Below are 23,109 nucleotides of genomic sequence, written 5' to 3'. Positions count from 1 at the left end.
AGTCCATGCTCTAGTTTAGCAGGATCCATTCTTTGTCTTTTCTGTTTTGTCAGTTTCTTCTGCATTTTTCCAGGTCCATATAAGGTAGAGTGTAGCCTTGCCTGGTCAATCTTATAATATGTCAATCCAGGAATACACCTTATAAGCTCAGATTTTGACATGGATCTTGACACAAGGGATAAAAGTTGGCATTTTACAGTGTTGTTTTCGGTCTCCTGATAAAGTTTGATAATAGTGTTTAAAAGTTCCGAATTAACTTTGTCCAATTGATCAGTGATAAGCAATGAACTAGTAGGAGTAACCAAATTAAGGAGGTCATTTGCTTGTCCAGGGGCAATTGCATTTAAGACTGTTTCAACAGTCTCTGTTGCCTTTCTTTTAAAATACCTCTTTGAACTTTTTCCCAGCTCACTGACCTGACTTTGAAGTTGGAACTTAATTGGACTTATTTCCCCATTTGACAACGATGATAACGCTGAATTAACAACCCCAAGTGTGTTTTGGTTTTCCTCACTCCATGAAGAATATTGTGATGACTGGCTTGCTGTTGTGGCCTGGAAAATAATAAAAATCAATTTGATTAATTTTACAAACCAAATCTTAACCAATCAAGAGGCCCATGAGTCTAAATGGATACACAAGTTCTGCTATATTTCCTCAATTGGACCCCACTTCTCATGCCCCTGGGGGCCAGACCCACAGTTTATACAAAATTTGTTTCTCTTCAGCAAATAAGGCTTTTATCAAGTTTGGTCAAAATCCATTCACTCATTCATGACTAGTAGCCATTTAAAGAACTTATATCTATTTCTTATATAAGACCCATCTCCTCTGGCCCTAGGGAGGCCAGAGTCACCATTTATGCGAAATGTGTTCTCTTTCCAAAAAGGATCAATGCTCCTGACCAAATTTTGCCAAAATCTATTCAGTCCTCTATGACTATAGTGATTTAAAGGAAAAGTTGACAGATGACGGATAGACCAGGTGAGCTAAAATTACATTTGTGACCTTGATGAAACCCATACCTGTTCTGTGGAGAGTTGTGAGTTCTGGGTAGCTTTCACACATTTGTCCTCCTCCACTTCAGTAAGCGACATCTTTGAAAAAAATAAACATCAATTACATTACCATTTTTTAAAAATGGAACAACAAATTTGCATATTACAGATTTGCACAGCATTTTCTACTAGATGAATTATTGATAAAAATCTGTAAAGTAAATCAAGATGTACACATTAATTAATTGTTTGAAATTATTGGTAAGTGAAAAAGTCACAATATTCTTATTACCTGATCCATTGAGAGTTGTGAGCTGACATAAGGGACCATACACACATCATCATCATTCTCATCTTCAGATATTGCCATCTTACATGTAAATAAATGAAAAAATAAATACAATATAATACATTATGTATATTTGATATAATCAAAAACTAAGCTGCCTTATATATTGTAATTGAAAACTATAACAATGAATTTATAGCAAAATTACAATATAATTTAATAATTTGCTGTGTATCAATATTTTTTTAGGTTTCATATCTAACAGACTTATAGTCAGTTTCTCTTTGTGCCACTGCAGACAATATCATTATACTTTATAATGTACATTATCCTGGAAGTTTGTGCTTTATATTAATTATTTTAAGAAGGACAATTCTCATCTTCCAAAAAAGATACTTACTGTTTTCCATGGTTGATAACTGGCCAAGTTCCCTTTGTACTTTGTCCTACAATTGCGGCAAATACCTGCATAGTGTAAAAGTACTTGGTTACAAATATATATTGTACATGCATGTACTGTAATATTGATTTGCAAGTACATGTACCAGTCACAAGTTATTTTCATATGAATTGTACATCAATATAATTTTATATATACACATGTTGTTCAGGGTTGTGGGTGATAATTTATGAGTCTCACCCATGAAAAATTATTTGATTATATGTACTCTCTGGGAATTTGATATCCCCAGGACTGGACATAATGAAACACCAATTTATTAATATCATTTAATTGTCTTTCTTAAATTGAAAATAAATTATCATTGATAGAGTTCCTCTAAAACGCCTGGAAGAATTCTTCTAAAATGCTTTTGAAACATTGTTGACCTAACTTTCAACGTGCGCTAAATAAAAATAATTATTTTTAACAACTACTCGCCCTGTAAACATTGGCGATACTTCGTACACACTCGCCTAGCTATATACTCTGAGACATGGAGTTTCGAATTCTTTTGTTTGGTTTTAGTGCTTGTGAGTGAATAATTGAACAACTAAGAAAATAAATGTGACACCTTTTTCGCTTTCCCCCCAAATTATTACATTTTTTTGCCATCTGTGTTCGGAAGTTGATAGGCCTATGTTGTATCTAGATGTACAACGCAAGTACAATAAATATCGGTCTACCATATGCATCGAAATCATACTATTGAAACGTTGCTAATCAATCACAACGCCATGTCAATATCGTATGCCTTTGAGTGGTTAGTTATAAGACTATTTATAACCTGTGTTTCTTCCCGTTTCAGAGGTTATAAATCATCGGATATAATCCATATACCTGCATACGTACGATAGCACTTGGCGTACCCTGTAATACATGCGCCCGTACATAACATTAATTCATTAAAGATTATACTGTTGGCATTTTCAAAATTCAGTATTTGCTTGAAAACTCATAATTATCTTCTAATACACCAGTATATGACTTACCTGAACCAAGAGGGATGCGTTCGCCATAGGAAAGTAGCAGACCGAAAGAAGTCTGTGCAGTGATGGAACGATCTGCCCTACTTTTGGAAATTTCAGGGTGCATTGGATGCATGCACTTCCGAACAGAACTTGGTTTCCAATACGTTCCATTCTCATAACGATGCTTAGGGCAAACAGTCATGGTTAAGTCTGGGTTGAAGAGGCCTGCTCTTAACGAAATGAGTACTCCTTCCGGAACAATTTCGTCAAATCCAAGTCTTAAAGACCGAAAATGTGCGGAGGTATCACGTACGCAATCTGAGAGTTGTACTAAAGACGTGTCGTTGGGATAATAATAAGATGATGCGCAATTTCCACTGAAATACCTAGACATTTGACATGCCATCCCTCTGAAAGGCGTATATGCCGCCATATTTGTTTTCTCTGTCAACCAGCGACTCTCTAAAAAAGTCACTATCGAATTGCATTTCAACTGTCTGTTAGATTTGAACAAAATTTATTCTGATATTGTATTTGCAAGTATGAATACGATTTATAAGTATTTTGTTATTTCTTTGACATGCGTTTACTTACATTTGGAATATGACTTTTGTTTACAGATTTCCGTTGTCCAAGGGAGATAACTCCAATTTACTAATATTAGTCAGTTTCTTCTTTTTTAAATGTAAATTTATTCTTATGTTTTAAAGTATCCCAAGCAATTTTTCTGCACAAATAATAGAAAAAAATATTCTTTATACGAGTGACATTAAATGTTCACGAGGTTAATCTGGTTTAAGGAGTTATCTGAAAATTAAAAATGTCTTTTTACATAGGAACATATAGTGCCTAGAGCTCGGCCAATTACTGAAAAAAAATCAGGATTTAAGGAAAAACAACCAACGCACTAACATCAAAACACTTTCTTTTGATTTGGAAAGTTGTATTCTTTTATTTTTTAAAAAATCGTGCAATTCTGAGACATGTCATAAATCACCTTTTTAGGATTTTGCATGATTCTTAGGCAGACTGCTACTTAATACCAATAATAATAATTAAATAAGTATTTATATAATAATCCGAATTTTTATGTTAATAACCGTAGCGACTAAACAACAACAGTTCTGAATACGTATTGAAAAAACTAGATGATCTGACCACACGGGAACATTGTACGATGCTTACTGAAATATACGCAATTTAATTCCAATCCAAACCGCCTGACAGCTTTAGGTCGCCATCTTTGTTCAAATCAAAGCATTTGTGCGTTTGAAACAGTTAGTACTGCAAAGCTTCTCAATGATATTGTGATCATAAATTTTAGGATTATCAAAGAAACGAAAAGTAAATTTTAAATCATTTTAATTTTGATTGGTTAAGATTTAGGTGAGCATTTGAAATAATTATTTACAAAGGGAATTTTATTTTCTATTCAAAACTGATAACTTTTCTTTTATTTAGATAATCTGTTATTTCTTTCATTTCATTTCATTTTAAAAGGAAAATTAGATCCCCAGATATATTATGAATTTGATGACGTAACCGGAAGCGCATGCTTTCAGAACGTGACCCGGAAGATATGTTCACCTGTAAACGACAGAAACTTGACGATAATAAAAATAGAAGATTATCGAATATGACTGGATTTTTTCCGTATTTGTCGAGACACCAATGTGCTAGAATACAACGAAAGGTAACACTTATTTAATTCATAGCTATCGTATCAAATAAAACGAACAGTCATTGCGAAATAGCAGTGTCCGCTTGCTGAGCTAGACCTACTTTCGTTTTACAGTTTACGCACACAGTCATTTAAATAGTTCATCTTCACAACCATTGTCTATATAAATGCTTGTCCGCGACATTATTCTATGTAGGAATATTTGTAGTTCTGTACAGTACAGTGTAATTACTTTTTTTTAATTGACTAGACCATGGTCTGGTAATTAACTACCCCGACCACAGGGCCACGCAACTACATTCACGTTTTGAACACTTGTCTGTTTAGTGTTTACCATACGACTCATAATCTGGCTGCCGCAGGTTATGAGTTATTATAGGTTAAAGAGACATATCAAGTGTGTCTCAGGCTAATCATGATTGATAGGGTAAACATTGAGATATATATCAAAATTCTTCAAGTGTTTACAAAACGAAAAGATTGTGACGAGGCCCTGTGCTCCGACTGACATTGCTTAAGGCACTAAGCACAGGGGTTGGTGTTGATAACACATAGCTCTATTGGGAAAAGTTATTTTGTATTACAAGATCAATTAAATTTATTTCAATGCCTCCACTGTAAGTACGGATTGAAGTTGGGACCTCAGGAAAATTACTGTTACAGGCTAGGAGAAGGAGAAAATGTAGCAGCCAGATTAGGGTTCGAACCCGGGACCCTCCGAACTTAAGACGGACACTCTACCACTGAGTCAAAATAAATGTCTGGTTATTAATACATGTTTTTTGGAGTCTGCAGTGTTCATGTTTGTCTCCTTTTGGTAGTGTGGAACTGTGGATCTGATGCCAACTTTAAGATTAAGTCACTAAAGCGAACCTAAATTGCTGAAGACACCCAGCAAAAGAAAAGAAAAGACACATTACAGTTTATTATCGAACCTCTGTATCTAACCGTCTTTTCTAACCAAAGGTTGATTATTTTGTATTCAACCTTAGCAGATTTAGCCTTGCATTTAATTCCCCTCATCCGCCACATAATAGTGTAACTTTTTACTATAAAAAACTTTGAAACTTATGATTGTTTCAGCACTAGCCACCTAGTCTTTTCCTTTGTTGCCATCTACATTAAATTCAATTTAATCTTTCCCAATTGATATAAATACAAAAAATTTTCCCCGAATAATTTCAGCAAAAAATCTGACATGTTGCACAAATTACCCCAGTACTGTGTGCTGTCATTACTATTTACACTTCCAGGGACTTGCCATGAATTTGAACCCATGGTCTACCCATATGTAATACACAATTTCATTAGATACTCTTAATAAAGACACGCACTAATTGGAAAGCTTGTTTGTTTCTTCGAACAGGTAAATGGAAAAGAGGGTACCCAGTTAATGGTAGGTAGGATTTTTTTTTTTTAATCTCGCAAAAACAATTCAGCACAGGAAAATTTGAAATAGTGAAACAATTCAACACAGGAAAATCTTAAATAGAACAATGTAACAGTTCATTGAACTGTTTAAGCAACAGATATAACCTATGGATGGAAAACCTGGAGATATCTATATTTTAAGTGTAATTGATCTACATATACATTATAAATTTGTATTACTGACAGTTAAACAGGAATCAACTACACAAAGGTAACAAATATTTGCAATTTAGGAAAAAAAACTGATTTGGGGGAAATCTTTTTAAGGTTATGATGGGTTAGTAGAAACAAAGCTTTTATTCTATTTGGCCTAAGTCATGAAAATATGGTTTTAGAAATAAAACTTTGGTTATTGAAGATGAGGTGTTACATACTGGACACAACAGGGAATGACAACAGTAAAAGCAGAAGAAAACATATGTATGTATGGAATGTTTTTCTCTGTCAATTCTGACAGACTGTAAATTTAACACATTATGAAGATGTAAAATTAATCTCATTTCACACAAATCACCAGATTGTATTGTCTACATTTTTAAATTTAGTTCATCTTTATTTCCACACTATTCTCTGTGGATTTTTTTTTCTTTGTTATAAATCCTCACTACAACTATTAAAGTCAAATATGTATATATATATACTGTACATTGTATGTAAAAGGATATGATTCTTGACAACTTGACTACAGAGCAGGAATTAAGCTTTCAACATCCAATGCACTCCACATCATATTGTGTGTTGACATTTTTCTGTGACAATTATGATTAATACACATATTTTTTAGAATACTGTGTTATATCTCTTGGATCAACTCAAACATAAGCATTTCCTTCAATCCTGAAATCTGTAATGAAAATAATTACAGAAAATATAAAAGTTTGCTTTAATAATACGAAAACAATTTTGTTAAATATTGGTGGATCCATCCAAAAACACTGCAATACTTTTTTATCAGATTTTCTTATTCGATCTGGCAATCTCACCTTCTAACACGTCAAAGACCCTTGATGAGAATGAGTAGCCAGAGTTTCCTCTGGCCCAAACACCGGAGGTTAGACACATACAAGCTCTCTTGACTTTGGTTTAGGAACACATTCTCAAAAGACAAGCATCACATATTAAATTCAGGGCTGGATTTCCAATAACTTGAAGAGTTGTGTCCCTTTGTTTTCTTTCCTATATATGTCTTATAGGGTTCTAGCTATTCTAGCAGTTTATAGTTCATTTTTCCCCATTGTTTTGCACTTCATAATTATTATACATCTGATGATACATATACATCTGGAAGTGTTTATTTTGTTTAGTGTCATTGACTTCATTTCTCAAATTTATCAAGTTCAAGAAATCTTAAAGTTACAGAAGATTCAAAACTTTACAAAGTCATTTCTGTTTCCATGCTTTAATTATGGTTGTTTTACTTTCCATTGTGGGGAAAGGGGACTTATTCATATCAATCAGATATAACTTTCATATAGTAAGGTTCCCATTTTCTTATTTGTATATTTCTGATTATTTTTTTTTCATTATATCTCTTTAGTTAAAGTCCCTCAAAAGGTTCTTTATATTTCTTTCTGTTAAATATTTTCTTCTCATTTCTATATCTTCCCAGTTTCCTTTGGGTAAAATATGGTCATATTTAGGTGAATTTTGAGAATTGGTTGTTTTGCAGAATTCCTTTTTGTTTTGCAATACATCAATATTTTGCATGGCTATAATAAATATAGACATGCTCTGTCACTTCCTTTTATGTTGAATGTTTGAGTTTCTTTAAAAATTCCCATACTGATGGTGTTGGACATCTTGAATTTGCTGATTTGTCAGATCACAATGTTTTCAAACTTGTTCTGGAGCATTACTTATTATAGGGCACAGGGGCCAAACATGCAAACATTTGAAAATCTTCTACTCAATAACCCAGAGGCCAAGTGACCTGATATTGGGCCTGTATTATGCTGTGGTAAAGTGATGCAAAGTTTGTTAAAATGAATGACCTTGACATACATTCACAGTCACAGGAGTCAAACATGCTAAAATATTGAAACACTTTTTTCTCAAAACGGCAAGAGGTCCAGAGAAGCAGGTCATTGATACAGGTCCATAGGGCATCTTGTTTGGTTGCTGCATAATAACTTAATTACTCTTTCAGGCCTGCAGGTCAATGGTCAATGTCACTATTTCTATAAATTGAAAATCAGTTGAAGTACAATATATAATGATTTCAGCTGAGCTGATTATGCTTATTAGAAGTTATCAAGTCCTACCTTGTGCCTGCTTTCAAGGATAACTTATAAGGGCCCGATGGTCAAGATCACTGCTACTAAAGAAAGTATTTGCTTAGAATACTACATGTAGCTTCAGGCTTGAAAGTCAAAGGTCAAGGATATATAATGTTACTATAAATAGAAAAAAAAATCAAAAAAATCATGTACATCACTTTTTGGTTGGATTCTATGCACTCAGACTTTATCGAGTGCTTTATCGCAGAAATACTTTATTTTCTCCGAATAAAAAACTATCTTACACAGATTGTTTTATTCTTCAATGAACACAGGTGATATATACAGTAGTTTTTTTTTTAATATATAAATACTTATTACCGGTTAGCTTGTAATATAATAATAATAATAATAAAACTTTATTTCACGAGGGTTACATATTTAGTACAGTACTAATCTTACATATGGCCCTCACATAAAACATGAAGAAAACGAAAACATTCATTTTGACAGCAATACAAACATCGTAACTTTTTTGTCAATATTTCCTTCGCACATTCACTCACTCACTCACACAAACACGTCTAATTAAAAATCAAAACATATTAACAATTATTTGTTAATCATTTACAAAAATACTAGAGCGGCAGTAGCATGTGGAATGTTGAAAATATACCTAGTTTGATCATGTAAATAAATTGAAAATCAATTTGTTAGATACATTGTTAAAAAGTGTTTTTTAACGTTCTTTTTGAAGACAAATAGTGATGTCACAGTTTTTAAACTAGTTGGTAAGTTGTTCCATAGCTTAACTCCATTATAATGAAGGGACTTTTTGAACAGCTCAGAGTGTGCTCTAGGTAAGATTAAGTTATTTTGTGTTGTTGATCTTAACCCATAATGATACATTTCATTGCAAGAAGTAAAACAAGTTTTCAAGTATTCTGGTGCCATATTATTTAATGACCTTATACACTAGCACAAATGTGTGGTACATAATTCTATATTCAAAGGGAAGAGTATCGGTATCATTAAACAGCTCTTTGCTTGGACAATGGAGTCATTGTTGACTTTTTTAAAATAATCCTAAGTGCTCGTTTTTGAATTTTAGTAATTGCAGTGATTTGTTCCCGAGTTAAGCCATTCCCCCAAACAACAGCAGCATAGTCCATTATTGGGAGAATATATGCATTGTAGTACACTTTTTTGGCATCGGTATTTAAATATGTAGACATCCTACGAAGCAAAGCAACTGCCGAGGCTAGCTTTGATAACACTTGTTTTACCTGATCTACCCAAGTAAGGTTTTCATTTATGTATACACCCAAAAGCTTTTGACAGGATGTAGAATGTATTTCTTCATCATCTGCATACAATACCATGGTAGTTGCCAATAGATGAATGTTGGCCGGGATTCGTAATAATAAAGCATGATTGAAACACTAATGCTCTCTATAATAATTCACTGGCTTCGGAAGACTGATTATCATTTTCTATTTTGTATGAGAAAATTAGAGCTTAAGTCGTATCTGCCCTGTAGGTAGGGCGTAAGAATGGTACCTGCTGACCCCATTGCATGATCGTAAGAGGCGGCTGAATTTGGAATCTTTTCTTTTCTTTTCTTTCCAACTTTCTTCTTACTCATGTCTCCGTTGACAATGCCTCACTTATGGCCTTTAGTTGAGCGTTCGCCCCTGTGAGGAAGGCTGTGGGTTTCTGTATCCTGGCCGAGACATACCAGAGTCTTTACAAATGGTAGTTGCTGCTCCTGCTTAGCGCTCAACATATTAGGAATGGGACGACTGGTTTGCCCGTTTTCAGTATAATGTGACCGGTGGGGTGTCTTCGGCAGTATGCTTCAGTGGGATAGCACTATAAATCGGCAAAAGTTCTGGTCTATCACAAGGAGACTTCACACGAACATACCGCAGCCTCCCAAAACACACATACAGTACTGGGAGAGTGATTTTGTACTCGATCCCTGCGGCAGCGACGAGCGGCGGTCGAGCGGAAGGGATTAAAATCACCCCGCGATGTCGCCCGAGCGATCTCGCGGCGACATCGCGGCGAGATCGCTCCGACGCTCCCGCAGCAAAAACGGGAGCGATGGGTAAAATGATACGTGTACCGATTTTTTTTACCGCTAGCAGTCGAGACGATTGGTAGATTTTGTGACTTACGTGCAAGTGTCCTATCCCAAATGTAAGACTCGAATTCGAAGTGATACGGTTCTTCGTGACGATCATGGGTATAACTAAATAAAAAAGCATCTGGATACCGTATAGTGAGTCTACGAAACTCTCTTAACGTCTCGATTGCTGCTGTTGATAAATGATGTGGTTTAAATGATCTGCAATTCAATACTTGTATATATAGGCCTATGCATTTAGTTACTACTGATTTAGCTGACTTGTTTATAGATGGCGCTTTGTGCATGACCTCAGATGCCATGACCTCGGAGAGGCCACATAAGGGGCTCGTTATTTAGTTAAAGATCTCTGACTTATTTTTACGTGATCTAGCGAAGTCCTTAATTGCATAATTTAGTCATCACATATATCTGAAGTATCTAGCTAGTAACATGTCTGTTTGAGAAATTGGTCCAGATACATGTACGACCCGTGACGGATGAGAAGACGATAAACATTGATAAGATCATTACTTTGTCCACGCGGGGACATAATGTATATTTATTGTTTCGTAATTGTTTGAAGAAAACCAAATTTTATCCTCATTACTATAACTTATAATTATTTTGTCTGACTTTTTGTAGCGGGCTTCATACATAGACTGTACAATTATTTGAACATTTCGTAGTTTAAATACACGGCTCAAAGACGTGTGTTTTCGTACTATCATTATTTATGTTGATATATATATGCTACTTGCAGTTTACAGGGACGACTCTGTAATAATAGCATAGACATACACTTCGGTGCATTTATAATACCGGTAGATATAGAAATCCGTGCTCATATTTTCCTAACTATATATATAGTAGTTAATCAACCTTATTATTTCATTAACAGCCAAATTGTCACAGCAATTACCATTTAACCAGCCAAGTACAAAATCATTATGCGAGATCTCTTTTTTCGATTACATGCATGATTGGAATCTGTGTGTGTACTATAAATGTTGTATATATTGTTAAATGGAAATTGTCAAATAAATATTGTTTGAAATACATAGACTACACAATGATGTGTACAATGTATGGGTAGTCGATGTGCTCTCTTTATTGTGAGAAAACAATACATTGGTGTTTGTAATAAAAAAAATCTATAAAATACATTTTAACATATTTCAATTAATTATAAGCATAACATGGGAATCTTTCCCGTCCCTTTTATTTTGGAAGCAAAACAAAATGACGTACTGACAATGCAGACGTCACCATTACGATCAAGACCTAACGTCCAACAATGTGAACTATTTAGTCCTTTCTCTATCTATAGACCAGTCTATTTTACGTCCAACGAAGCCTGATGATAGATCTTGTAATTTGAAATTTTCCATTGAAACTGGTAGGTAGCAAAGGAGTTCAAGAAGAAAATATCTACCTTGTGTGAAGAGAATGTCGGAGATGAGTATAATAGATATATCATTATCTTGGTTTTGTTTTACCACAATCATTGAAAATTCGCTAGGAAATCATATATTCCAAATTATTACCGTTTAAATCCAAATAAAACCAAACTGAATGATCTATTAAACGGTCATACTTATAAATGAGTTATAAATGGTGTATCATTATTTTCCAGAAAAAAATCTCTATTTCGCGTAATCTAATCATAATTGAAGTTAGTTAAAGCGATATAGATTAATTCTCTATACACAGAACAATTACCGATCGTATAGTTACCGTTATAGAAATGGTTTCACCTGCTGTTAACACCTGCCAATCACATATTTTAATTACAATAGAGAGTATATCTGTTTCGCAATGACCCCATCGGACACCTATGGGTTTTTTTTTACCTGAGGGGAGTATATGTTGTTATCCAGAAGGATTTTAGGCTATAGTTGGTCCATGTTTACTACCTGTATCTCGCATCTTACTGTAGGATTTTTAGTTTAAGACACCTGCCGTTTCCTTTAATTTCCGTATGCGATGTTAACGCTTTTGGTTTAATTTTCTTAAATCATTAACATAATTCAGTTTTAGGTACGCAATGTTATTGTTGCTATACATTTATAATATTTACGTATTGGTTTGATGTTGTAACTTGCTTTGCCCTGCCATCCCATGAAGTAAAATATGTATACAAAATGTACATGTACGTATACGCTAATGCTATTTAAATGGATCTAGATTTGAAAGTATTCTAAGATCAACTTATATCCGACAATGCTATCTTCGGGCTAAAAACTGGTTATAGTAATTTAAATGTAAACATTGGCTTCATATTCATTAAGATTATTTATCAAATATATGACAATCGCTTTATGAACGTACGACGAATTTAATGTCCCCTGCTTGAAATAAATAAATGAAATAATTACACATTTTAAATCTCAACAATTAGCGTTCGTGTATTATTTCAATAATTAATAACAAATACACGGGATAACAGCTACCGTAATTTTTTAAGTAAATATAAACTTAATATTGTGAAATTATACCCTTATGTTTTGGGCGACATTCATAAATCCTAGCGCAAGACTTTTTTACAGCCAATTAATTAGACAATAGATAGTTGAGATACTTGCATCGAATGGGATCGACAGTTTACCAGATGACACACCCTAATCAGGCACAGCCTACTATAGCTACGCCCACATACTCTCAGATTTGTTGCCACAGGTGTGATTGACATGTCTAGATGTTTTTAATCGTTTGCTGATGTCACTGCACGTTCATGAAATTTATGTAAAAGCTATAAACAGACATATAGATTCGCTTGTTATCGTACATGGATTGATATATTTAATCATAAAACAGTTACCTGTACAATAACAAACTCGTAGAGACTCGGCAAAAATCAGACCCCGCAGATCGTCAGTACCGACCGCAGTGCAATTAGGGTGCATGTGATTATTTATTTATTTATTACGATATTTCGTTCCATTAACACATTAAAATCACAGACACATTGATGACTTGAACATTACAATAAGCAGACATCTGTCTCCGGCCGTATCTTCATCTGTGATAGTGTACCATTGTATATTTATAACGTACCCTGATGTGAGCCTCGCAGAGTTCACATACACAGCGCCATCTGTATCAAGGTCAGCAAACGTGTTTTCCCCGATAGTTAAACATTGTCAGCTCCAACATGGATTGAACGACACAGAATTTACAGATAACATCGATGTGTTACAGTAACGACAAATTCTATGAACACGTACGTTCATAGCGTAAAATTTACCACTAAATACCCACACATTCGAGTACAATTTTACCGTAGATCTATATATAAATGATTGAAAACGAAACTGGTATTCACTGACGCATGTTATATTTTGGGCGTAAGAATTGTACCTGCAGCCCCCATTGCATGATCGTAAGAGGCGACTAAATTTGGGATCTTATCTTTTCTCTTCTTTAACAACATTCTTCCTATCGTCTCACTTGACACTGCCTCACTTTTGGCCTTTAGTTGAGCGTTCGCCCCTGTGAGGAAGGCTTTGGGTTCTGTCCTCTGGCCGAGACATACCAGAGTCTTTAAAAATGGTAGTTGCTGCTCCTGCTTAGGACCAAAAATGACCACTTTCAGGTCGGGGATCAGGTCGGGGATCAATGATCCCCGACCTGGTTAGGACCATTTTTGAAAAAAAATCCTGATCCCCGACCTGGCTGTGATCACCGACCTGACTTTCTGGATCACCGACCTGAACTCTGGTCCATAAAAAATATGATCCTCGACCCGACCACAAGGACCAAAATGGATCGCCGACCTCGCCGAAAAGACCAATTTGGATCCCCGACCTGACTGTTTTTGGTCCATAAAGAGCGGATCAGGATTTTTCGACTTGCTCAATAACGTTTTGGTCCATAAAAATGGATCCAAATTTTCCGACCTCACTCATATCAAGAACTAATTCACCAGTTTGGTCCATAAAAATGGATCCAAAATTTCCGACCTAACTCATATCAAAAACTAATTCACCAGTTTGGTCCATAAAAATCTTATTATTTTTTTGTAACAAAGAATAGGTCGATGCGATTGTTCGTTGGCGGATCAGTCAAAATTGGTCCATAAATTCGGATCACGACCTCGTGTAATTGTTATATAAAAGTAGTCATGCTGGCAAGTAGAAAATACGTCGTAAGTTGATGGTTTATTAACATAAACATATCGCTTAGAATTAAATAAGGTCTATATATTTAGATCAAAACTGCCTGACCTGTGACATTTTGAATTTCATGAGACACCCGTTTGTGGTAATATATCAGGTACGATTTCCACATAGTCATTGTTGCATGCTGGCAATTTAGATAAGCCATCGTAACGTGATGGTTCTGTCCATAACTTGTTTCACCCAGATGACAAGTCGAAAATGGTCCATGAATTTGGATCACAGTTTTGCGAACTGGGACATTGTGAATTTCATGAGACGTCCGTCTGTGGTAATATATCAGGTACGATTTCCACATAGTCATTGTTGCATGCTGGCAATTTAGATAAGCCATCGTAACGTGATGGTTTTGTCCATAACTTGTTTCACCCAGATGACAGGTCGAAAATGGTCCATCAATTTGGATCACAGTTTTCCGACCTGGGACATTGTGAATTTCATGAGACGTCCGTCTGTGGTAATATATCAGGTACGATTTCCACATAGTCATTGTTGCATGCTGGCAAATTAGATAAGCCAGTTTGGTCTATAAAAATCTCATAATTTTTTTGTAAAAAAGAATCGATGCGATTGTTCGTTGGCGGATCAGTCAAAATTGGTCCATAAATTCGGATCACAGTTTCCCGACCTGGGACATTGTGAATTTCATGAGACATCCGTCTTTGGTAATATATCAGGTACGATTTCCACATAGTCATTGTTGCATGCTGGCAAATTAGATAAGCCATCGTAACGTGATGGTTTTGTCCATAAGTTGTTTCACCCAGATGACAGGTCGAAAATGGTCCATAAATTTGGATCACGGTTTCCCGACCTGGGACATTGTGAATTTCATGAGACACCCGTCTGTGGTAATATATCAGGAATTTAATGCGAGTCCATAAATTTCCACATAGTCATTGTTGCAGCATGCTGGCAAAGTAGAATAACGATGTCCACGTAGTCATTGTCATCGGGAAGTGAAATTAAAGTCGGTAAATTGTGATTGAAATTGATGAACCATATTTTTTAAGCATTCAGACTTTCTTATTAAATGAAAAAGTTATTCATTTGGTCTGCTTAAATTTCGATCATAATATTCCGACTACTTTGAAAAACCACCAAGAATTGTGTTTAGTTTACAATTTATTCTATATACAATATATACAAAACAATAATATTTCAAAATCCTTTTCTTAAGTCATATCAAATATCAAAATATCAAAATTCAAAATATCCATATCTGATCAAAATTTACGTTCATCAAAAATAAAATTAATATATACATCAAATGAAAAATCAGTTTACAAAATATAAACAAATTTGCATATGAATATTTACAAAATCAACAAGCATTTCATTCAAATAATAATAATAATAATAAAAATATTTACCAAGCAAAAGTATCCTATTCTGTTATTAAAGAAAAATAAATTTACTAAACAAAATTCATGAAGATAAAAATTATTGATATTATTTATGAAAGCTATTTTACAAAAATACATTAATCCGGGAAGCAGTCGAATCGTGACAGCGACAGCATCTGGAAAGACAAACAAAGCTCAATAATTTTTTTTACTATCTTGTCAATTTCAAACGAAAGACAAATGTTTGGTTACTGTTTATGGACCTCAATAAAAAGCATGATCAGATTACGTAAATCTGAAATTACGAAAATTACGAGAAAAGAAGTTTTTAATCTACTTACTCAGTAATCGGCGCTGTCGCTGTCACCAGAGAGTGTTGGCTCCAGGGACTGCAGGAAGGAGGAGGCCTGAGCGTCTTCAAACTCATTGGAAGATTTCTGCAACGTTGAAAAATAATTCATAATAATAAAAATTCATTACATGAAAATAATTGGATAAGGTAACTTGTCATTTGCCAGGGTATAGTGTCCATATTTTGTTACATGTTTTATCACTTACCTTGTAGGCCTCGTTGTTGCGCTTGAAGACGCCCATACGCTCCTCCTACTGCGACGACTTGTCATAATAGCGGTCTGCAGTCCCCGGATTGTGCGCCATGTGCTTGGCCAACACTCTCTGCTGATGGCGGTTTCCCCACTGCCCTGCAGGTAGGGCGTAAGAATTGTACCTGCTGCCCCCATTGCATGATCGTAAGAGGCGACTAAACTTGGGATCTTATCTTTTCTCTTCTTTCTTAACAACTTTCTTCTTCCTAATGTCTCCCTTGACACTGCCTCACTTTTGGCCTTTAGTTGAGCGTTCGCCCCTGTGAGGAAGGCTTTGGGTTCTGTCCCCCTGGCCGTGACATACCAGAGTCTTTAAAAATGGTAGTTGCTGCTTCTGCTTAGCGCTCAGCAAATAAGGAGTGGGACGACTGGTTCGCCCGTTGTCAGTATAATGTGACCGGGTGGGGGTGTGCTGCTGGGTGTCTTCGGCAGTATGCTTCAGTGAGGTAGCACTATAAATCGGCAAAAGTTCCGGCCTATCACAAGGAGACTTAACACGAACATACCGCAGCCTCCCAAAACACACATACGCACTGAACACACGCATGCATGTCGCACGCACGGGAGGCCGTCCTTAAATGACCTTAGCTGTTAATAGGACGTTAAACAAATTAAACCAAACCAAACCAAACCACCGCCATCTTCCGGCACAAGGTGGCGGTTAGGGGTGGGAGCTCCTCCCCGATATTTCTGCCATGGAGCTCCCACTCCCTCTTCACGGCCTTGGCCATCGTCTGTAGACAAAAGGAGAATATCAGAATACAACACACACACACACACACACACATATATATATATTGCTTCGCTGTCCATTTTGGGTCATCTCATTGCATCAACGATCAGGTCGATAAATCATGGACCTTTTCTCAGCATTCATTTGGCATTGTGTTTTTGATGAGACCAAAGTCAATATAAACAATCGCAAAGATAATTTCCCCACTACTGATATCATCTATGTCAAATTTTGGTCCCTTTCCGACCTCGCACTTTTAATTTTTACAAGGTAGTTGTGGTAATTTCAGACAGGATTTATATTATGCACGTGAATTATAAGCAGATATGAAGAAGTAGAGATCGAAAAATTCTTACCGCTGAGGAGAGCTCCTTCCCCTGCCGCGTGGTGAAGACCAGCTTCTTCGGTGGTTGGCCGGAGCTCTCCTTCGCGACGAATGTTCGGAGGTCCTCCAGGAGGGACGGGCTGACCAGCAATGGGCATTCCTTCCCTGACCGAGCTTCTTTGTGGTCGTATATCTGATGAAAAGAAAACCAATGAATTATTACAGTGTTATAATTTCCAAATAAAAAATGGTGAAACATAGACATAAAACTGGCTACCACTATATTTACTTTTAGACATGAGAGCTTATGAAATGTTACCGATATGCTTACCTTCAGCTCGATCAGGGAGTCACCTGCGGGCCGGGCCTTCAAGACTTCTTGTGTCTCTAGGTGTGCCAGGTCACCGGCCCGCTTCCCATTGCTGATGAACAGCTGTACCAGCAGCCCGCCCCTCACCTCACAGGCAAGAGCTCCGGAGAGTTTCTCCGACCAGCGGAGTAAAGCTGAAACTCTCCTCGGCCGGTCACCTGTGAGGTAGGCTCCGAACATCTGGGGCGTGAGTTTGAGACCAGCTCCATCATCACGCCCCCTGGAAAGCAAATTGTTACGGGTTAGCTTATGAAATGATTAATTGTCCGACGTGAATAAACAAACGCGGGACGTGGACTTATCTGACAGTAACCTCTGCAATGAACTCATGCAATGCATTAGCAACTTCATTTTCACTGAAGTTTGGAGATTAACATTTTTTTTCTAATTCGTGATGTCTAAAATAGTTCATATAATGCCTTATTTCATTTCAGTGCCGAAAACACTGTTACTTGTATGTCCGCTTTTCAATGTTACTTAATGAAGTTAATGGTATAGGCAAAAACTTGGCTGCATTTCTTACCGTTCGACTGCTTCACTGTGGATGTCTTGTATGAGGGACCTGCCCATGTTCCTTAGGGAGTTCCTCAGCGTCTGGAGATCTCCTGCCTCTGGACCTTCAGCTTCCTCTGCCATAGGAAAGATCCAGACAGGAACTCTAGGAAACTCCCTAAGGAAGCTATATATATCTTAACCGTCTCCGGTTTGAGCCTGTTTAAATGAACAAGATCATGTTTCAGAAAGCATTTAAATATTATCTTAGATATAAACAATCTTTGTGCTAAGTATATTCGTGTCAGTCAGGAAATCTATGTATAAATAAGATTTCCATTGATTATTTTTTCAAATCAACCATACCGAGGAAAAAGCACAGGCTTTTTGATTGTATCGGAAGCAAAGGGTTTCATCTAAGATATGTGTGTCAACTTACTTCTCCAGGAGCTGGTCGATCAGGCCAGCCTCCTTCCCGGCGTCGGCCAGAGCCAGCAGGGTGTTCCTCTCCATGCCCTGCGGGAGGAGCGTCCGGATGGCAGTCTCATGGCAGGCAGCAGTGGTTGCGGACTGCTTGCGTCCGGACGCTCTGTCTTTTCCTGTATTCCTGTAAAGATATGAGTAATGCAATAATGAACATATCTACATTGTTCAACTGGTCTCGCATCGGTATGTATATGACTGTTGTTCGATAACTGCCGATAATCCGCTGAAATGAAACAATTAAATCCACATAACATTGGAACACTTACAAGTACTCCCGCAGGGCCAGGTCCAGGTTGCTGCTGGCTCCGGCAGAGGCCTTCTGTCCTTCGACCAGGGACGCCCGCATCGCCTGGTCGAAGGCGTCTGTCCCTCGTCGAAGTCGGTGTTGCCTGGTGAGGTGGAGGTCCATCCTCGTGGTCGAGGCCATGCAGTCTCCAACCGGGCAGTGACACACTTCTCTGTTGCTGGCCACTGTTGCCCGGCGGAGACTGATTTCGTTCCTGGACTCGACCAGAGACATCTTATGTTTCTGCAGCGGAATAAAAGATGCATAAGACACATATCAAAGTTCAGGTCGGAAAATTGTGATCGAAATTGATGGACCATTTTTGGACTTTCAGATATCGTCATTTTTCTGCAAAAATATTGCCAGTAGCCTCAACAAACGTTATATCATGAAGATGAAGCCAGCGTTAAAGCGACCAACGCAACAATACATCGCAAGGGATATCACGGCAATCGCATCGAAAAGATTATTCCAATTTCGGTCCACAAATTTCAATCACAAATTCCCGACCTCGGATCAGAGATGTTTAATGGTACCCAATGCGTAGTGATATCCGATACGATATCAACGCATTCATAGTAAGTCACCATATTGACGTGAACCTGTTTGTGTTTGTGTGTGTTTTTTTTTTTGCAGTAGTAGGGATGTCCCATTACATGGAAGTTCAGGTCGGAAAATTGTGATCGAAATTTATGGACCATATTTTTTAAGCATTCAGACTTTCTTATTAAATGAAAAAGTTATTCATTTGGTCTGCTTAAATTTCGATCACAATATTCCGACTACTTTGAAAAACCACCAAGAATTGTGTTTAGTTTACAATTTATTCTATATACAATATATACAAAACAATAATATTTCAAAATCCTTTTCTTAAGTCATATCAAATATCAAAATATCAAAATTCAAAATATCCATATCTGATCAAAATTTACGTTTATCAAAAATAAAATTAATATATACATCAAAATGAAAAATCAGTTTACAAAATATAAACAAATTTGCATATGAATATTTACAAAATCAACAAGCATTTCATTCAAATAATAATAATAATAATAAAAAAATATTTACCAAGCAAAAGTATCCTATTCTGTTATTAAAGAAAAATAAATTTACTAAACAAAATTCATGAAGATAAAAATATTTGATATTATTGATGAAAGCTATTTTACAAAAATACATAAATCCGGGAAGCAGTCGAATCGTGACAGCGACAGCATCTGGAAAGACAAACAAAGCTCAATAATTTTTTTTACTATCTTGTCAATTTCAAACGAAAGACAAATGTTTGGTTACTGTTTCTGGACCTCAATAAAAAGCATGATCAGATTACGTAAATCTGAAATTACGAAAATTACGAGAAAAAGAAGTTTTTAATCTACTTACTCAGTAATCGGCGCTGTCGCTGTCACCAGAGAGTGTTGGCTCCAGGGACTGCAGGAAGGAGGAGGCCTGAGCGTCTTCAAACTCATTGGAAGATTTCTGCAACGTTGAAAAATAATTCATAATAATAAAAATTCATTACATGAAAATAATTGGATAAGGTAACTTGTCATTTGCCAGGGTATAGTGTCCATATTTTGTTACATGTTTTATCACTTACCTTGTAGGCCTCGTTGTTGCGCTTGAAGACGCGCATACGCTCCTCCTACTGCGACGACTTGTCATAATAGCGGTCTGCAGTCCCCGGATTGTGCGCCATGTGCTTGGCCAACACTCTCTGCTGATGGCGGTTTCCCCACTGCCCTGCAGGTAGGGCGTAAGAATTGTACCTGCTGCCCCCATTGCATGATCGTAAGAGGCGACTAAACTTGGGATCTTATCTTTTCTCTTCTTTCTTAACAACTTTCTTCTTCCTAATGTCTCCCTTGACACTGCCTCACTTTTGGCCTTTAGTTGAGCGTTCGCCCCTGTGAGGAAGGCTTTGGGTTCTGTCCCCTGGCCGAGACATACCAGAGTCTTTAAAAATGGTAGTTGCTGCTCCTGCTTAGCGCTCAGTAATACACGGAGTGGGACGACTGGTTCGCCCGTTGTCAGTATAATGTGACCGGGTGGGGTGTGCTGCTGGGTGTCTTCGGCAGTATGCTTCAGTGAGGTAGCACTATAAATCGGCAAAAGTTCCGGCCTATCACAAGGAGACTTAACACGAACATACCGCAGCCTCCCAAAACACACATACGCACTGAACACACGCATGCATGTCGCACGCACGGGAGGCCGTCCTTAAATGACCTTAGCTGTTAATAGGACGTTAAACAAATTAAACCAAACCAAACCAAACCACCGCCATCTTCCGGCACAAGGTGGCGGTTAGGGGTGGGAGCTCCTCCCCGATATTTCTGCCATGGAGCTCCCACTCCCTCTTCACGACCTTGGCCATCGTCTGTAGACAAAAGGAGAATATCAGAATACAACACACACACACACATATATATATATATTACTTCGCTGTCCATTTTGGGTTATGTCATTGCATCAACGATCAGGTCGATAAATCATGGACCTTTTCTCAGCATTCATTTGGGATTGTTTTTTTGATGAGGCCAAAGTCAATATAAACAATCGCAAAGATAATTTCCCCACTACTGATAGCCTCTATGTCAAATTTTGGTCCCTTTCCGACCTCGCACTTTTAATTTTTACAAGGTAGTTGTGGTAATTTCAGACAGGATTTATATTATGCACGTGAATTATAAGCAGATATGAAGAAGTAGAGATCGAAAAATTCTTACCGCTGAGGAGAGCTCCTTCCCCTGCCGCGTGGTGAAGACCAGCTTCTTCGGTGGTTGGCCGGAGCTCTCCTTCGCGACGAATGTTCGGAGGTCCTCCAGGAGGGACGGGCTGACCAGCAATGGGCATTCCTTTCCCTGACCGAGCTTCTTTGTGGTCGTATATCTGATGAAAAGAAAACCAATGAATTATTACAGTGTTATAATTTCCAAATAAAAAATGGTGAAACATAGACATAAAACTGGCTACCACTATATTTACCTTTAGACATGAGAGCTTATGAAATGTTACCGATATGCTTACCTTCAGCTCGATCAGGGAGTCACTTGCGGGCCGGGCCTTCAAGACTTCTTGTGTCTCTAGGTGTGCCAGGTCACCGGCCCGCTTCCCATTGCTGATGAACAGCTGTACCAGCAGCCCGCCCCTCACCTCACAGGCAAGAGCTCCGGAGAGTTTCTCCGACCAGCGGAGTAAAGCTGAAACTCTCCTCGGCCGGTCACCTGTGAGGTAGGCTCCGAACATCTGGGGCGTGAGTTTGAGACCAGCTCCTATCATCACGCCCCCTGGAAAGCAAATTGTTACGGGTTAGCTTATGAAATGATTAATTGTCCTGACGTGAATAAACAAACGCGGGACGTGGACTTATCTGACAGTAACCTCTGCAATGAACTCATGCAATGCATTAGCAACTTCATTTTCACTGAAGTTTGGAGATTAACATTTTTTTTCTAATTCATGATGTCTAAAATAGTTCATATAATGCCTTATTTCATTTCAGTGCCGAAAACACTGTTACTTGTATGTCCGCTTTTCAATGTTACTTAATGAAGTTAATGGTATAGGCAAAAACTTGGCTGCATTTCTTACCGTTCGACTGCTTCTACTAGTGGATAGTCCTGTATGAGGGACCTGCCCATGTTCCTTAGGGAGTTCCTCAGCGTCTGGAGATCTCCTGCCTCTGGACCTTCAGCTTCCTCTGCCATAGGAAAGATCCAGACAGGAACTCTAGGAAACTCCCTAAGGAAGCTATATATATCTTAACCGTCTCCGGTTTGAGCCTGTTTAAATGAACAAGATCATGTTTCAGAAAGCATTTAAATATTATCTTAGATATAAACAATCTTTGTGCTAAGTATATTCGTGTCAGTCAGGAAATCTATGTATAAATAAGATTTCCATTGATTATTTTTTCAAATCAACCATACCGAGGAAAAAGCACAGGCTTTTTGATTGTATCGGAAGCAAAGGGTTTCATCTAAGATATGTGTGTCAACTTACTTCTCCAGGAGCTGGTCGATCAGGCCAGCCTCCTTCCCGGCGTCGGCCAGAGCCAGCAGGGTGTTCCTCTCCATGCCCTGCGGGAGGAGCGTCCGGATGGCAGTCTCATGGCAGGCAGCAGTGG

General features: G+C 37.4%; 1 protein-coding gene across 1 annotated transcript; it reads right to left on the bottom strand.

Moving 5' to 3' along the window:
- Positions 1–2: 2 nt before the first annotated feature.
- Positions 3–1,763, bottom strand: LOC117344671 (the record flags this gene model as incomplete). Its single annotated transcript, XM_033907499.1, has 4 exons — positions 1,688–1,763; positions 1,291–1,368; positions 1,026–1,097; positions 3–554 (listed from the first exon to the last, which is right to left on the bottom strand). Coding segments are annotated over exons 2-4 (702 nt in total), but the record flags the coding sequence as incomplete, so codon positions are not given.
- Positions 1,764–23,109: the final 21,346 nt, after the last annotated feature.

This window comes from Pecten maximus, chromosome 16 (assembly GCF_902652985.1).
Source record: "Pecten maximus chromosome 16, xPecMax1.1, whole genome shotgun sequence".
Taxonomy (NCBI): domain Eukaryota; kingdom Metazoa; phylum Mollusca; class Bivalvia; order Pectinida; family Pectinidae; genus Pecten; species Pecten maximus.
This window is presented reverse-complemented; position numbering and strand designations above follow the sequence as displayed.